General features: G+C 43.6%; 1 protein-coding gene across 3 annotated transcripts; it reads left to right on the plus strand.

Moving 5' to 3' along the window:
• The first annotated feature begins 930 nt into the window (after window positions 1-930).
• LOC123055102 (uncharacterized) lies at window positions 931-13,381 on the plus strand. 3 transcript variants are annotated; one of them, XM_044479030.1, is made up of 24 exons: window positions 931-1,182; window positions 6,464-6,690; window positions 6,811-6,916; window positions 7,309-7,410; window positions 7,495-7,554; window positions 7,641-7,719; window positions 7,815-7,968; window positions 8,052-8,175; window positions 8,507-8,684; window positions 8,812-8,840; window positions 9,167-9,315; window positions 9,393-9,495; window positions 9,788-9,883; window positions 9,969-10,021; window positions 10,138-10,261; window positions 10,490-10,552; window positions 10,639-10,695; window positions 10,809-10,970; window positions 11,491-11,561; window positions 11,650-11,743; window positions 12,013-12,149; window positions 12,252-12,332; window positions 12,545-12,650; window positions 13,013-13,381. In XM_044479030.1, the coding sequence occupies exons 1-24, from the start codon at window positions 988-990 to the stop codon at window positions 13,055-13,057; spliced, it is 2,595 nt and encodes an 864-aa protein (XP_044334965.1). In that variant the 5' UTR covers window positions 931-987; the 3' UTR covers window positions 13,058-13,381. The 3 variants fall into 3 exon arrangements, with proteins under 3 accessions (XP_044334965.1, XP_044334966.1, XP_044334967.1); XM_044479031.1 differs by having other exon boundaries at window positions 7,818-7,968; XM_044479032.1 differs by lacking the exon at window positions 931-1,182 and adding an exon at window positions 5,054-5,432.
• The last annotated feature ends 5,386 nt before the right edge of the window (window positions 13,382-18,767 follow it).

Below are 18,767 nucleotides of genomic sequence, written 5' to 3' on the forward strand. Positions count from 1 at the left end.
GTTCGCGGACGCATTCGCGATCATATAGGGGGTTAAATTCGCCATGTTCGATTGGAGACGCTTTTAGGGATGGCAATGGAGTGGCTTTGGGCAGATTGGCCTGATCCAGGTTCATGCCAATATCGATAAAGCTGCCTACTGCTCACTCATGAAAGTATCCACAGGCTTGAGTAACCCAGCAAATGGCTTGAGAGGTAACAGGGAGCGTCTTGTATGTCTTTTTGGCTTTGGTTCCCTTATTAATTGAAGCAACTCTCCTTTTCTGTACCCCGTACTACGGTATGGCTGGGCTCAAGTATGCGTGACATTGTAAACTTGGTTCTGGCTGATTTGCCTCCTTGAGTAATAGAAATCTTCCTTTACCCCGCAAAAAAAAAACTTTCCTTTTCTATGCCCTAAGGGAGCTCCTTGCTCTCTGATGAGGTTTTGTAAAAAGAACGCAATTAATGCTGAATCCGTTGTTCTTTTCTCATGAATTGTGTTTCAAAATCATGCCATTGTAGCTGTATGTTATGTCTACGTTCCAAATTATTTCTAGAGCCTTGAAAACCCTGTAGAGTGTATTTTAAGTCGCCGGATGCGTCACTCAGTCAGTGAAGTTCACAACGTTCGTTTTTTTTCTGGAGTGGACCATAACGACGTTCGAGCTTATTGACCAACAATCCCATTTTCCACGAAAAAAATAGTAATACTGAGTGGTACAAGTCTAATAAACACAACGGCTATAGCCTTTAGAGAGAGTTGGTTGGTCGATCTGAGGACGGACGGCCGATGGTAACGCGCCGTCGGACGTAAGACATGATGCCGATTTTCCGTTTTCGGTATGAGAATTCATTCCTTCGTTGAGACGTACTAGTACTACGAGAAATATTCTGCAAGTTGTGACGCGCGCTCCAGCAGCCGCTCCAGCTTTAAATAGAGGGGGTCGGGCGAGAGAGCAGAGCAGAGCGACGGGGAGAGAAGATCATAGCATAGACACCGAGCAGAATGAGGGTGGCGGTGGTTGGTGGCGGCGTGAGTGGGCTGGCGGCGGCGCACGAGCTTGCCGCCAGCGGCGGAGACGGCGTGCGCGTGACCCTGTACGAGGAGGAGGCCTCCCTCGGGGGGCACGCCAGGACGGTGGCCGTCGATGACGGCGCCGGCTGCGTCAAGCTCGACCTCGGCTTCATGGTCTTCAACCAGGTCCGTGGATGAGCTACGTCTCATGCTTCTCGCTCTGCAGCTTCCCATTCTACTCGCCCCTTGGTGGTCTTGAGATTGCATGCATGGCTGACACCATGGCTGAGGCCGTGTCATGTGCTAGCAGCACGAGACTCAGTCAAATGTTGTCAATATAGACCATCTGGGGGAGAAGAAAGCATTACGGCACTTGGTGGAAGAAATGTTTTTTGTCACTACGAGAACGGTCTACAATGCTCTTGAAAATTGCTCTGTTATTAAAGGGTAGAAAACACTATGCTTTTGGAGGAATATAATAAAATTTTGAAGTATAATATATACTAAAAGTTTCGAAATGACTCACCATCCGACGCTTTTTGTACAACATGTGTACAATACTTAGTCAGGGCAGAATAGCCCCTTCAAAGTAGGGGCTTCACAACCCGCTTCTCTTCCTTAATTTAGGGATCGAACTAAGTTGGGCGATGCAAGTTGTGCGTCGGACACACGTCGAACAAAAATCATCGACCGCATAGCACAACGATTAAAAATTTGTCCTATCTTTAGTAGAAAAAAAAAACGGACTTTTGAAGCATGAAGCATTGGAGCACGTTTTTTTTTAAACAGCTAAAAAATGGTGCTCAAAAGTTTCAAAAAAATGATTTTCTTTTACAAGAATACGCATGCATGTGGTCTAACTACCTGTTAATTTTCGTTCAAATAATACTACCTCCGTTTAAAATTATAAGATGTTTTGGATATTTCAACATAGACTGCATACGGAATGAGAATGAGTAAAAACACACTAAAATGTGAAAGTGATGTTCTAATCCCGAGCTCACATGAGCTCGGGTGAACAGTAAATTCTGACTTTCTTTTGTGAAACTTTGACTAATGTTTTCGTAGCTTGAAAATTTCATCACCGGATGACACTCGTGTAAAATTTGGCAAAAAGGCAAAATCGATGCTCCAAAATGCGTTTGAAAATAACATTTTGAAGCATCAATTTTGTTTTTTACCACATTTTCGACGAAGTCATATGGTGCTGAAATTTTACAAGTTATGAAAACATTTGTCAAAGTTTCACACACAAAAATTCAGATTTTTTAATTGTTTTCTTTTTTTATTTTACTGGTCACCCGAGCTCATGTGAGCTCATGTGGAACGAAGGGAGTACAATATATTATGCAGTACGTAAAATAGACAAAATTCTGGCTCGAAATCAACCAAAAAAAACAAGCCCATTTTCTACAGGTATTTGCATGCACGTATATTGATGAAATTTTGTACGGCTATACCACACTCCTATATATGCAAGTACACAAAATTTCGGAAATTTTCAAGCCGTAAAAATCTTTTTAAACTTTAAAAAAAGGGCGTAATGTGGCCCTGCTCGAAAGCCATTATTCACTTTAGTATGTGTTGCCTAAATGTGATGGTGTGAGTGTATGTGTGTGTCTACTTTTTATACTCGCAGTTTATGGGTAGAAACTTTTAGGTCGGTACCAAGTTTCCGCTATCTATGGCTCCCACACAGAGCATTAGCAAGGGTTGGAGCATTTCCTTACAACCCTCTTGATAGAAGACCATACGTGAACTTTCAAATATGTATTGTGCCTTGATCTCATTAATCAGGGTTCACGGAAGACGGCGACGGCAACTTCTGTAGCGTGCGCATGCGGTACACACAGACCGGTGCTCTGGCTTTAGATGACGTGCGTAGGGGTGAGGTCAGGGCAAGCGGCCCTAATCATGACCACCATCATCTTTAAGCTTTTGTAGGTGGAGCGACTTATGCCCCCTCGAAGGTGGCTTAGAAAGGATAGATGTTTTTATCTTGTAGCACTTTGTTGAATAATATAATAAAAAATAGCCGTGTGCATCATCGGTGCAGAGGCTGGGTTTCAAACTCCATTCTTTAAAAAAAGAGTTCTTGTTTGCTTCCGATAATTTAATACTAATATAAGATTATGATCCATTTCCTTTTATGTTTGTGGTCATGTGTTGTTTCTTAGCTCCACATTGACTGTTATGTTTTTCTTTTGCGGGGAGTATTGCTATGTTTCTAAATTTTGATATACTAACCCAACTTTTGGTGGATCCTAAGGGACAAAGCAAAGTCGAACTGCTTGATCCTTTACCTTGTTTTGCCATACAGAAGTACCATTTTTCTGTTGAGTAAGATTCGACAATTTTCTAGTAGTGCTATAATGCTCATGTTGGAAATGTAATAGTAGTTGTACAGGCTGGTTTTTAACTTACAAAATACCCATGCATGCGTATGTTCTACAACTGGCTTATAGCACATAACCAAGCCCGTCTCATCCGACAGACCACGCGGAAGTCATTTCTAACGGATTCGCCATTTGGCGGTGCATATAAACCGACGGGTACTCCGGAAGTATATATTAGGTATAAGTATTTTTTTCTATATTTATATACCATAAATAGTACATAATTTAATTAAATTTCCTTTCACAAAATCCAAAACAATACAAATATTTTAGGAAAAATAAAATAATTTTTAATCCACCCCCAAGTTTCAAAAAGTGTTCAATATTATTTCGTTTTTAGTGCATTTTCCAGGAATTATAGTGATGTTTTTAAAAACCAATTTCATAAGGAATTTCAGCAACATTTAAGAGATACAGATTTAAATTATTCCTGCATATTGTAAAATTCAAAAAATAAATAAAAACAATTCGTGCAATATTCAATAATTCAAGTAAATTTGTTTGAAAACATTCTGTGGACATTCTGCACAATTTTTCATTAGTTTAAAGACAAATTTCAGTTTAATTCATAGTTTTTCATATGCATTTGATTTATTTAAGGCATATTTAATTTATATGCAACAATTTTTAAAAATGTTGCAAATAAAATTTAACAATAATTTCGATGGTTTCAAACAAATATCAATTATATCAATCAATTTAAAAAAACTGCACTAAGTTTCACAAAAATTTCAATTTTAATAAGATATTTTATTCAGCTATTAGAAACTATGAAACTTATTTGTCTGATTTTTTTAAAATTCTCTGAAATAATGTCTTTGTTTTGGTATTTCTTGTCTATTTATGGAAATAACCACTCTACACATTATTATATGAAGTGCATCAATCAATTATAACATATTTTGATCAATTTCCAAAATATTCCATACAAATTTTTTCAACCATTCAAATTTTAAAAAATATTCTAATTATATCAATCAATTCTATAATATTCCTCCCGTAGTTTCAACAATTATGATTTTTTAAAACATATTCTAGGCATATATTTAAAAAACTATGGAACTTGTATTTTTGTCAAAAAACAAATGTGTCACCTAAATACTTGATTCATTAAGGTCGTCACCCTATACCCGAAAGTTTCTATCGTTTTCTTTGTCTGTTAAGCTTCACAGGGTTAGGATTCCCTAAATCAAATTGCACTCGTTGTTTGTCAACCACTCACGTCAACACTGAGATCTTTGACTTAGCTCCCACAGATCATCCACCCAGGGCGAAATATAAGAAAAGAGAGATAAAGTCCTAACTGAATCAACACACAATAATCTCAACCTTCTACCCATTTCCTCCATCATATCAGTCGAGTCCAGGAGATTCGTTCTTATGACCTCGCGGATGGAGAGGGATTCAAACCCCTGGTATTCCTATCAATGCTACACTTTTCGAGAACGACTCTTTTTTAATTGATTGCAAAGATGCCTTGGTTTCATTATTTTGCATGTATTTCTGAAACTAACCAATACATGCATCGAACTGGAAAATGCTAGCAGTAGGCACGAATCTTAAAGCGCGAAAGAAGGGTGGATAACGCTGCCCCATTGACGGAGCCGTTAGAAAATTCTCGTTGCGTTTGTTTCCCACCCGGTCCGGCCGTCAGTCGTCCTCCGCCGCGGCGGCCAACCTCGCTGGCCGCCGCGGGCCTCAGCGGCGCGGCGGCCGGCGCCTCCCGAGAACCATTTTCGCCACCTCGACATGGAGTCCCATGACGCCTTCGGCTTCCTCCGTCGCAGCTTAGGCGCCACCGCCGAGGCTTTCCCAGCGCTGCCTCTGTGCCTTCGCCCACCTCAGCCGGCGGCCCGGCGGCCTCCCGAATGCCGCTCGGACGAGGTGCTCCCCGGCACCCTCCGTTGAGCCTTGCAGCCTCTGCCTTCGCCTGCTGCAGCGCCTGCCGCCCGTCGTTTGAAGCAGGCCCCGCCCGGCTCCGAGAACAGCAGGGAGAGCCTCGGCCGGGAGCTCGTCGTCGCTATCGGGTGGCCACCCAAGGTTAGAAAATCCAGGCATGATCTGCAACACCATAGCTCTCATCCCCCCCCCCCCCCCCCCCCCCCCCCCCCCGCGCCGCCCTCCCTTCCCCACGCTAGTTCTGCTCGTGCTTACCTGCTCATCGCACGGAAGGTGCTCGGTGGAGTGCCTCTAAGCACAAAACTCATCCAGTGCCCAGATCTAGATATGAAAGACTCGGCAGATTCCTGGTTACGCTACTGACTTCACCATTCAGAGTTATGCATGATCTGAAATGATTCTGTTACTGGCTCGGGAAAACTGTTTCGCCAGCCATGTTTTAGGTTCTGAACTTATGTCCATCTATACAAAATCACTTCCCTAGCGAGCGCGATGATTCTATGGCACTAGTTTCTTCTAGCATAACTGTTTCGTTATCGCTCACCTGGCTTGATTTTTCAAAACGTACACAAAAAAGTTCGGTTGCTGTGACAACGAGAATTCTTATAAGGCTTGTGAATTTTGCTCTGTTGTTCAGAGGGAAGAACACATTATGAAACTTTCAGAAAGTATTACACAAAAAAATTGTGTGTTATGTGTGCTCGCGCGCGCGCGCACGTGTGTGTGCATCTACGTGTTTTACTCAGAGTTCAGAGGTAGAAATTTTGCCACACCGAGTATTAAACGATGGTGGGAAACTTTCGTTGCAGCATCTGGCTTGATATCAGCAATCAGGGTTCTTGTTTGCTGCTTCTGATAATTTAGCGCTAATCTGAGAATTATGATACATGTCCTTCGAAAGGAGCCACATTGACTGCCGAAGACACATACTGTTATCTTTTCTTTATATAGTACTATGATGCTTGTGTTTGGAAATGCAGTTGGGTTGTACATGTTGGTTTATATCTGATTAATGTGCATGGTTTATATCTGCTATTTATCTTTTACTCTGGTCATCAGTATATGACTTCCTACCCCTGCACTCAACATGGAAGATCTTTGTAAACCTATACTGTAAGATAATATATTTGTTCCTCACCAAGATTTTTGTTGTGCTCTATGCATCAATGTAGGTAACATATTCCCACATGATGGAGTGGTTAGAAGGGCTCGGTGTTGAGATGGAGAGGTCGGACATGTCTTTCTCAGTGAGCTCACAATCTAAAGGAGGCGGCGGAGGATGTGAGTGGGGAAATGGCAACGGTATATCGAGCCTCTTGGCGCAAAAAACCAACATACTGAAACCCAGTTTTTGGCGCATGGTCTGTGAGATACTCAAGTTCAAGAATGATGCTCTGACGTAAGCAGTCGAGGCCCAAAGTTCTCATGTGCATATATAATACTTCCATTCGTAGCTGGATGCCTTGTGTTGATACTGTATGATGTCAATTAATTCTCTGGTCTGATCTTTGAAATGAAGGTACCTGGAGGACCATGAACATAACCCTGATCTGGACCGTAAAGAGACACTGGGGCAGTTCATTCAGTCGCATGGATATTCCCTATCGTTTCAAGAGGCTTATCTTGTACTGCTTCTATCTAATCTACTTGCTTATTCCCATTTCAGTGTACTAGCAACTCTTCATTTTCACAAAATCTCAAATCAGAATTCTGTACTGAATTTTGATTTTTTGTCATGTAAAACTGTGAAAGAAGCTAGAAATTTCAAATAAGTATGGAAAATTATGAAATATTCAAATTATAGTTTAAAGCTGGGCCCAGTCCTCAATGGCCAGTTTTCAATTTTTCATACCAACATGTCTGCAGGGGTGGTAAGTCAGTAAGGCTAGTTATTAGCTTGTAGAAATTTTTTTGAGTATTTCCACCAAAAAATTTTTGTGATTATGAAGACATTGTATTGTGATTAGTAATGCGTGGTTATGCTGTTTTGAGTGGGTGAAACGAAAATATGGTGCAGATTCCAGTCTGCACAGGCATGTGGTCATGTTCATCACAAGATGTTTTGAGCTTGTCTGCTTTCTTGGTGCTGTCATTTTGCCGTAACCATGGCCTTGTTCAGGTGCCTAGCTACTTCGTATGCATGTTCCTTTCTCATTACATTTGTCGTTGTGCGTTTGAAAGCTGATTAAATCGCTGCACTCAGCTGTTTCGTCACTCCCAGTTGCCAACTGTCAAGCCTCGTTCGCAGTCCTATGTAAACAAGGTATGTATTGTGATCCACTGTTATTACACACTTCATAGGCTTTAGCTGCAGCCAACTGCAGGGACTGAACAATGGAGCTATTGCAGGTAAAAGGAGAATTGGAGAGCATTGGCTGTCGAATTAAAACTAGCTGCCAGGTCAAATCTATTTCTAGTATTGATGGAGGTATGTACATGTGTTATTGTTTGTTGATTGCCTGTACAAAGAATGTGTCATCATATATCACTAACTGAAACAACCCTGTATGTTGGCACTGGCAGCAGCTGGCTACAGAGTCTTGGAGAAGGATGGTTCAGAGGAAACATATGACAGTGTCATCCTTGGGGTCCATGCACCCAATGCTCTCAAAGTACTAGGAATTGAAGCTACACATCACGAACGGAGAATTCTAGGTGCTTGTCAGTATGTCCACAGGTAAAGCCTGCCTGGTGTTGCTAAAGAACACATAAATAAAGTTTGATCTGATCTACTGGTTGTCTGACACGTTTATGTTGCAGGGATATATACCTCCACTGCGATCAAAATCTGATGCCCCGAAATACGTCGGCATGGAGCGCTTGGAATTTCCTGGGGACAACTAGCAGGGGTTTCTCTGTTACTTACTGGCTAAACCAAATTCAGGTAAATTCTCTGCTTTTCGTATGTATAGTTTGGTATAATGAATTAATTTTACTGATGACATTTTTTTTTACGAAACGGCCCTTCCCTGGCTTTATTAGGACGCTGAAACCATTTTGTACGTGTTTCATGTCCTCAGGACTAGGCATGCATCATCAAAAAGGAATAAACCAAATGAAGAAAAATATTTTCATCATGTTAGAACTTAGAACACCCTGTATAGCAGGCTCACAGAATAACAGCAAAACAAAAGCTTCAACCTAACCCCTCCAGCAGCATGAATGGATTACTTAATTATTAACTGTGGCATATTTGTTCTTTTTTGCTTTTCTAGAAAATTGAATCTGTCAGGCCTTTCCTGGTGTCACTCAACCCCCCTTGTGTTCCGGATCATGTGCTGCTTAAATGGAATACAAGCCTTCCTGTTCCATCTGTGGCCGCGGCAAAGGCTTATCTTCAGCTTGATCAGATCCAGGGAAAGAGGGGAATATGGTTCTGTGGGGTATATAACGGTAACTTGTTTCATGAATTTCAGTTTGTAGATATGTACGATATACTTTTACATACTATATTAAAGTTAGGTGTGAAATGATATAAAGAGCACTAGGTCTCAAATGTCTCTTCTGCATTGCATCGTAGGTCATGGCTTCCACGAAGACGGGTTGAAGGTATTTGCATGCACAACCTGTCCATTTTTCCTTTTAGACCTGCCTCGCATAATAAACCATACTGTTACATGCTAAATTGGTGAGGGTCCAGCAAAGCTAAACATAACTAATCCTATTATCCTTCCCAACAAAAAAAAACTAACCATCTCCTTGCTTAGTTCAAAGCTTTTCCTTTATTCATCTATGTGCGGGGGTGGGGGGGGGGGGGGTGTTTACACCACCCTGACATATATGCTTTTAGTTTCCATCACATAAGTCAGGGCGACTATTTCATGAAATAGTTATGTGAGGTCTTTTTTGTGTTGGACATATTGAAATCGATGCAGTCCGGGAAAGCAGCAGCTCAAGGTTTGCTTGGAAAGAAATGTGAGGTTCTGCTGAACCCAAAGCAGATGATTCCATCATGGACCGAGGCTGGGGCACGCCTTCTAGTTACAAGATTTTTCAACCAATACATATCCATTGGTAACTTGATGTGAGTCCTCGTATGAAGTCGAGATACTATCTGATGTCTAGTTATGATTTCTGTTCACCTTAATTGCTTTTGTACAGATTGGTCGAAGAAGGAGGTAGTGTGTTCAGCTTTGGTAAAGCTTGCGACAAATGCTGTGTAAAATCTGTCATCCAAGTTCATGACCCCTTGTTCTATTGGAAGGTTATCTTCTCTTTTCTTGTTCTGACTACACATGTATTTAAAAAAAATATGAGTGGTGATGTGTCCATGCATGATTCCTGATTTCCTATATACTCCACTGCAATTGCTTTGTACTCCCTCCGTCCGAAAATACTTGTCATCAAAATGGATAAAAAGAGATGTATCTAGAACTAAAATACATCTAGATACATCCCCTTTTATCCATTTTGATGACAAGTATTTCCGGACGGAGGGAGTACAACTTTCTCATTTGAACTACATGTGCTTATCCTGGCTCTCTCATGGCTTTCAGGTTGCAATAGAAGGAGGCATGGGCTTGGCAGAAGCCTATATTGATGGTTGTTACTCTGTTCTTGACAAGAGAGAAGGCCTTCTGAATCTTATCCTGGTAAAACTATATCATAGTCCATGAGCTTATGGGTAGAGCTATTTCCTGTTCATTACAGATCAAATCATGATCGATTACTTTGCAGATTCTCATTGCTAACAGAGACGAGCGTAGGAACCGCCGCATTGCCAGAAAAGGGTTCTGAAACCTTCAATTGTCTACTAGATTCCTATGAATTGTTTGATAAAAATGAAGTAGTAGCTATGAGTACGCGTTTGTGATTAATCATGTACATAATGTTTTTTGGTTTGCAGGTTTTGGTTGTCACCCTTCCATGTAATAGCTCAATTGGCATATGCTAAACACTTTTTGCGCCAGACCTCGAGGAAGAACACTGCGACACAAACTCGTCGAAACATCTCTCAGCACTATGATCTTGTCAGTACTCATGCCTCTTCTTTTGTTATTATACATTCCATCAGGATTAAGATAACTAGCTGGTTAGGTCAATTTGTAATACCAGAATTATGGCAGATCTTATTGAGATTGATTTTTTTTTGTGTTCCAATCCTTATAAAAAAGATTTGTTATCATTCATTACTTGCCATATGTCGAAATACCAAATAGTACTAATAGTTCCGTCTTTCTTCTTATATATGTGCGCAGAGTAATGACTTTTTCTCGCTTTTTCTGGATAAATCGATGACTTACTCTTGTGCAGTTTTCAAGGTTTGTAAATCCTGTCATTTTGTTCCGCGGCTTGTAAATTTTGCAGAGTAGTTTTATTAATTCATGGACTAAGATTAAATTGCTAGGATAATGAAAGCTTAGAAGCAGCCCAGCAACGTAAACTTAGCCTTCTAATCAACAAGGTAATACTTACATTTCTTCAGAGATTGCATTATTAGATTGATTACTAGTTGGACAATGTTGTGAACATGATCTGATGGTACTTCATTCTTGCAAAATACACATTTAATCAAAGGCTAAAGTCAAGAGGGGGCATCATGTTCTTGATATCGGTAGCGGCTGGGGAAGTTTGGCACTAGAAACAGTTAAGCAAACTGGCTGCAAATACACTGGAGTCACTTTGTCGGCGGAGCAGCATAAATACGCTGAGAGAAAAGTAAGAGAAGCTGGCTTAGAGGTTAGTTCTATGTTACTCCCTCTTTTACGCAATACCTGTCCAGTTTTATAGTTTATCAGTAATTACCATACCACCATATGTGTTCACTGAGGAAGTGTAGTCTACGGGTATATAACCCTGAAGCGGACCAACTCGGTCCATCACAGCCCACTTGAAATGAAATGATATTATCTCGTACACCCACCATTCCTGAAAACACCAATCCTCCACACGACTGAACCAGGCCAGGGACAGCAAGGAATACTCCACCGCCTCCTCCATCGTCTGCCCGTCCTCCACCAGCGGCGATACCCATCCCGGCGAGTGAAATAACTACCACATTGCCAACGGCAACCAGTGGAACTTTACAGCGGCATATCTCGGAGTCGAGTAGTTTGGATTGGCATATATTATAATTTCCTAACTACAGAACAAATATAGATGTGCACGCTGAATTACTATTGTTTTGCCCTAGCTTATATGCTTCGGCAGGGTGAAATTTTAGCTAACAATTATATTATCTGTTGTTATTAATTTTCAGGACCGCATAAATTTTCTGCTGTGCGACTACCGCAAAATACCACCTTTTAAGTATGACGCAATCATAAGCTGGTAAGTGCTACTATATTACAGATGCGTTCTGTGACTTCGACAACTGTGCTTGTGGTTGTACTTAATGTATTCCTCTTATGTAAATCAGCGGTATGATTGAACATGTTGGCCATGAATACATGAACGAATTTTTTGCTTGCTGTGAGTCTTACTTGGCTGAAGATGGGATATTGGTCCTCCAGGTTAGTGCATCAACAACTAAGTATATTTCCAAACGACTTCACCGCTGGATTCCACTATCCTTACGAACGCCAACCAAGTAGTATATCGAAAATCCAACTCTGCACCCGAGCTCATCTGCACCCGCGCTGACGAAATTATTTTCGGTGCACAAGAACAAGGATTAGGCCTTATTCTTTCAGATTGGCGGAAAAATCCAATGAAAGATAGTCCTTATTATCCAAACAAGACCTTAGGTTTATCATGAACTAACCATTATACGTGCGTTCAGTTCATCTCAGTTCCAGAGGAACGGTACGAGCAATACAGAAAAAGGCCAGATTTCATAAAAGAGTACATATTCCCTGGTGGTTGCCTTCCTTCTTTGGCCCGTATAATGTCTGCCATGACCACGTCATCAAGGTTCTGGTACGTTTTACATCAATCGATCAATATTGATTGGTTACTTCATGGCCATGGATGTATCTCCATCGATTAAACCTCCCTGATCTTGTTGTGCACTGGGTGTAGCATAGAGCATGTCGAGAATATTGGGCCCAATTACTACACAACTCTGATGCACTGGAGGGACAACTTCATGGCCAACAAAGAGTAAGTATCACTTTGTCATTCACTATTCAAGAATACTGTTGTACAGTTAATTATGAAAATTTTGGTAAAAACAAGACTAGCGTATATAACTATATATCATATATTCATTGAGAAGGTAAATTTGTTGTAACGATTATATACACATATACGCACATTGTTACAATTGGTTGCTCGGTTAGTTTTAATTTCTTATCCATTTCTTCTTCTTGCAGTGAAGTTTTGGCCCTGGGCTTTGATGAAAGGTTCCTCCGTATATGGGAGTACTACCTCATATTCTCTGCGGCTGGTTTCAAGTCACGAGCACTTGGAGATTACCAGGTATGCTCTGTGTACATAAGTATTAACCTATGCTATTTCCAGACAAATGTAAGTCATATGCTCCATCCGGTCTTAAAATGATGACATTTTGTAAATCAGTGACCATTAGTTTTCACTGCAGTAAATCATAAAACATGATAAAAGATCAAATGATAAAAATTGTTTTGTTGAGAAAGACCTAAAGAAAAAAGTCATTTCACAATGAAATCAAAATATTTAATAAAATTGTGCTGGTCGGAGTTTTGAAACTTTGACCAAATTATCTCTAAACCTTCACTTTTTTGTGGAAAGGAGGTATTGCTCCAGGTACTGATTGTGGTGCCTGAATGGGCAAATGGCTGACATGTATATACTGTATGCAGGTTGTTTTCTCTCGTCCAGGCAACCGTCGGCTAGCCCAGCCTTGATGGCCAAAGACAGCATATCCTTCTCCGTTCAGCTGTCGAATCGTTACTTCTCGATAGCCTACGACCTTTTAATAAGTCAGTCGTGGAATGGTTCATTCATACTGGCAACCTAATCAGGCGGTTTGGTGATCTGTCATGTTATTTAATCATGTAATCGTTGGTTTTTTCATGGCAGTGTATTCTTATCCATCAATTAACGTGTATGTGCGTGTGCAAGTGCTACTTTAGACTGGTAACGAGAATTTGAGAATTGTATGTAAGGAACTGGTTTGTTTGCTTTGATATATATCAGAAAGGGTTGATGCCCCTGTGTGTAGTTTTTTATGTATACCGTGTTTGTTATTTTTAACGTTGCTTATGAGAGAGAATCAATGTTCCTAATTACCATGCTTCACCAATGACTCAGGAGGAGTTTTTTTTTCCGGGAAGGCCTTCAGGCTAGCTTTATTCAAACTCAAATAACGGATACATCATCTGCTAAAAGTATAACGATGAAATCAGGTGGTTTGTCCACCCATAGAGATTGGGGATTCGCACGACCCCATTTAGCTAGTTCATGAGCAACTACATTAGACTGCCTATTATAATGCACAATAGTAACCTTTGTGAACTTAGCCATAATAGAACGACAATGAACCTTGCTATGCGTATGGCGGGTTCCTGTCCAACACTGTACGATAAGAGAACACTGTACGATAAGAGACAATCATATATAATTCAGTTTGTGGGCCATAGCATTTAGAGATGATTTGCTCCCTAGTCATACTGCTCGGAGGAGAAAAGCATCGTACGCAGAGCAGTTTTGTAATCAATAACAGGAGCTGCCACCATACAATGTCCTTTGCTTTGCTTTAGGGCATCAAGGTGTCCACATTAAGGACTTGCTGACCTGCTAGGGATGTCGCCCATGTGTTAAGCTTGGGCGAAGTTGTTGCCTTTCCCGCTGCCATCCACCTATGATCCAATGGCCCAGATATGTTTTCTATTTTTGCACCTGTGGCCCTTCTTCTATTGTAATTGCTCCCTGGTGTTGTCCGCTGGGGGACTGGACATCTTCTCTCACAATCTGCCTTCTTTGCCACCATAGGTACCAAACAAGTTGTTGCCATTAACTCCGGAAGCATAACAAGATCCATATAGGAGCTTTGATAGGAATCATCACAAAGCTAACTCGTCTTAGATTTGTTATATACTTACCAGTTGCCAAATGCATATTATCTCCGTCTCAAATTACTTGTCTTAGATTTGTCGAGATATAGATGTATCTAGACATATCTAAGACAAGTAATTTGGAACCGAAGGAGTACTTTTTTAGATGAAAGGTGATATCTCTCTCCCTCCCTCCCCCTCCCCTCCCCTCCCCACACCCATATAGAGAAGTAAAGTTACAACGGGAGCAAAGTTAGATGGAAGGTGTTATCTCTCTCCCTCCCTCCCTCCCCCTCCCCTCCTCTCCCCTCCCCCACACCCATATAGACAAGTAATTTGTAGAAGCAGTGGCCGAAAAGTCGTCAATGCAGAACAGGAGGCGTCGACGGCCGAGTTTGCAAAGCAAATATTCGCCCTCGGAGAAGAGAAGGCTGATAAGGGCCTATAGAAACTCCGAAAACCATGAAACCTGGCTAGACGAATCCATCGGTAACTCAAACCGAGCGGATTCTGAAAGACCTGCCGGACACACAAAATAACACACCCTTCACCGGTGATAGGCACGCCAACGGAATGGGGACAGGGTGGGCAAAACATGATTTCTAAACTGAGAAAGCACGCCGCCATGCCGTCCCTAACCAAACATGAAGTGTAACACCCTGAGAATCATGCTACAGTAACTTCTTGTGATTAAGCTAATCATGTTACTAAACAGGGCTTGATCACATTTGAATCACATTCCTTTCAAACTCCTAGTTCAAACTTCAATTAAATTTAAAGGTGGAAAATAAAACTTTTCAAATGTCAAAACTAAAATGTTCTAAAAGTGACAAATAAATCATAGGTAATATTGGTGGAGGAACCAAGTCTTTATAAAATGTTAAATGCACCAAACTAATTAAATCAGTAGCTAAAACCATTAGTTAAATGTCTTTTGTATTTTGTAAAATATTAAACTATATTATTTTGGGATGAAACTTTTTGTGGTTGTGACATATTTGGTAACAACAAATTAGGTGCCATTTTGGTATCTTGCTAAAACGAAATAAAAGAGAAACTAGAAATAAAACAGAAAAGGAAATAAATAAATAAAAGGAAAACAGAAAACAGAACACACCCAGAGAAAAAAAAAGAAGGAAAAGGGCCCGTTTCCCCCCACTGCCCCCCCCCCCCCGCCCCAAACTGGGCCGCGACCCCGACCCCCGGCCCAGCCCATCTGGGGGCTTTCCCTTATCTCTGTTCACCGGAGGCGTGGTGGCCGCCGTTCGACCGCCCGCGGCCAAGGATGGCCACGCGGCGGCCATCCGCCGCTCCCCCGTCGCCTACTAGGTCGCCCCCGACCTAAACCCTAACCCTAACACCCGCAGTCCCCCTCTCCTTCGCGCCGCTCCTTGCTCCCCCCATCATCCCGAGCGCCTCCGACGCCGCTCGCCGTCGCAGCCGCGGCTACCGACCTCGCCTCGCCTCGCCGACCTGTCCAGCAGCTCCGCCGTCGTCGACTTCCTCATCCCCGTCCACGAGCGCAAGCCGGGGAACACCGCAGGCAGCGGATCGAGCCGCCCCCTTCCACCTCTGCTCCGACGATCCCCTTCGACTCCGGCGACGCCTGCTGCTGCTACTAACCTTCCAGGGGCTTTACGTAGCCGCCCGGTGAGCCTCGCCTCTCTCCCTTCGTCTTCCCGCCGTGGTCGTGCCCGTAGGTGTCGTCCCCCCCCCCACATGTCCGAGTTCGCCTCCACCGAGCTCGTCGCCGGCCACGTTCCGGTGACCGAACGACCGCGCAAGTGTGTCCATCATGCTCGCCCGCACGCGTAGACGTCGTACGTGCTTAGCACCGCCTGTTTTGCTCGCCGTTGCGCCGTTTGCAAGCTCGCCGTGCCTCGGGTCTCCGCCGTCCATGTCACCGGCGACGACTCCGGCCATCCCTGCTCGCGTCACCACCCGTGTTGGACGCGGCGCTCTCCACTCGTTCGAACACAAGTCACGGCGCGTGTTTTGGCTTGCTGTAGCGAAAGTCCCGACGAACTCCGGCGAGAAACCGCCGCGGACGCGCTCGCCGGAGCTCCTCCGGCGCCGGCCCTGACCTGGCGTGGCGTGGGGCCCGCCCAGTGCCGCTGACAGTGGGCCCCTGCGCCTCTGTTTGACTGCGTTGACCGTGGTCAACGCGGGGTACTATTCCCCAGTCGCTGACATATAGGCCCCACCACCTAATTAGGTTAGTCAAACTTTTTAAACAATAAACTTAATTAGTTAAAACCTGATCAGTCACTGACAGGTGGGCCCAGTAGTTAATTAACTAAAAACTAATTAGTTTAATCCTCTGTTAACCCACTGTCTATGACAGGTGGGTCCCCCGTGTCAGCTTTGACCAGTCAACCCGGACTGTTGACCGCTGACGTCACTCATACGTCATGCTGACGTCATATCCCTTTTTCTGTTAATTAAATAATTCCAGAAATTCAAATAAACTTTGAAAATTCATATCTTTTAAACCGTAACTCGGATGAAAATGTTTTCTATATGAAAGTTGCTTAGAACGACGAGACGAATCCGTATACGCAGTCCGTTCGTCCACCACACCTCCCTAACCTATCGAACTCGCAACTTTCCCCCTCCGGTCCGTCTGTCCGAAAACGCGAAACATCGGGAAGACTTTCCCGGATGTTTCCCCCCCTTCACCGGTACCACCTCATACCGCGTTAGAACACGTCTAGCTCTGCCTGTTGTCTTGTTATGCACTTGCTTGCTATGTATTTACTGTTTCTCCCCCCCTCTTCTCTTCGGTAGACCCCGTGACGATGCTGATGCCCCTGTGGTCGACTACGTCACCGATGACCCCTCCTTCTTGTCTGAGCAACCAGGCAAGCCCCCCCCCCCTTGATCACCAGATATCGCCTACTCTACTCTCTACTACTTGCATTAGAGTAGTGTAGCATGTTACTGCTATCGATTAATCCTATTCTGTTGCATAGCCTGTCATTGTTGCTACAGTTGTTTCCCTTACCTGCTATCCTACTGCTTAGCATAGGATGCTAGTGTTCCATCAGTGGCCCTACACTCTTGTTCGTCTGCCATGCTATACTACTGGGCCGTGATCACTTCGGGAGGTGATCACGGGTATATACTATATACATTATATACATGACACATGTGGTGACTAAAGTCGGGTCGGCTCATTGAGTACCCGCAAGTGATTCTGATGAGGGGGCTGAAAGGACAGGTGGCTCCACCCCGGTAGAGGTGGGCCTGGGTTCCTGACGGCCCCCGACTGTTACTTTGTGGCGGAGCGACAGGGCAGGTTGAGACCGCCTAGGTGAGAGGTGGGCCTGGCCCTGGTCGACGTTCGCGGTTACTTAACACGCTTAACGAGTTCTTGGTATTTGATCTGAGTCTGGCCATTTGGTCTATACGCACTAACCATCTACGTGGGAGTAGTTATGGGTATCCCGACGTCGTGGTATCAGCCGAAGCTCTTTTGACGTCAGCAACTGAGTGGCGCGCGCCGCATTGGACTGTAAGCTCGCGCTTGTATTAAGGGGGCTAGGTCTGCTTCCGGCCGCGTACGCAACGTGCAGGTGTGCATAGGGCGATGGGCCCAGACCCCTGCGCGCATAGGTTTAGACCGGCGTGCTGACCTCTCTGTTGGGCCTAGGTGGGGCTGCGACGTGTTGATCTTACGAGGCCGGGCATGACCCAGAAAAGTGTGTCCGGCCAAATGGGATCGAGCGTGTTGGGTTATGTGGTGCACCCCTGCAGGGAAGTTTATCTATTCGAATAGCCGTGCCCCTCGGTAAAAGGACGACCCGGAGTTGTACCTTGAGCTTATGACAACTAGAACTGGATACTGAATAAAATACACCCTTCCAAGTGCCAGATACAACCCGGTGATCGCTCTCTAACAGGGCGACGAGGAGGGGATTGCCGGGTAGGATTATGCTATGCGATGCTACTTGGAGGACTTCAATCTACTCTCTTCTACATGCTGCAAGATGGAGATGTCCAGAAGCGTAGTCTTCGACAGGACTAGCTATCCCCCTCTTATTCTGGCATTCTGCAGTTCAGTCCACTGATATGCCCCTTTACACATATACCCATGCATATGTAGTATAGCTCCTTGCTTGCGAGTACTTTGGATGAGTACTCACGGTTGCTTTCTCCCTCTTTTCCCCCTTTCTATACCGGATTGTCGCAACCAGATGCTGGAGTTCAGGAGCCAGACGCCACCGTCGACGACGACACCTACGACACTGGAGGTGCCTACTACTACGTGCAGGCCGCTGACGACGACCAGGAGTAGTTAGGAGGTCCCAGGCAGGAGGCCTTGCCTTTTCGATCGTTGCTACTTTTGTGCTAGCCTTCTTAAGGCAAACTTGTTTAACTTATGTCTGTACTCAGATATTGTTGCTTCCGCTGACTCGTCTATGATCGAGCACTTGTATTCGAGCCCTCGAGGCCCCTGGCTTGTATTATAATGCTTGTATGACTTATTTATGTTTTAGAGTTGTGTTGTGATATCTTCCCGTGAGTCCCTGATCTTGATCGTACACATTTGCGTGCATGA

Source organism: Triticum aestivum, chromosome 2D (assembly GCF_018294505.1).
Source record: "Triticum aestivum cultivar Chinese Spring chromosome 2D, IWGSC CS RefSeq v2.1, whole genome shotgun sequence".
NCBI classification, from domain to species: Eukaryota; Viridiplantae; Streptophyta; class Magnoliopsida; order Poales; family Poaceae; genus Triticum; species Triticum aestivum.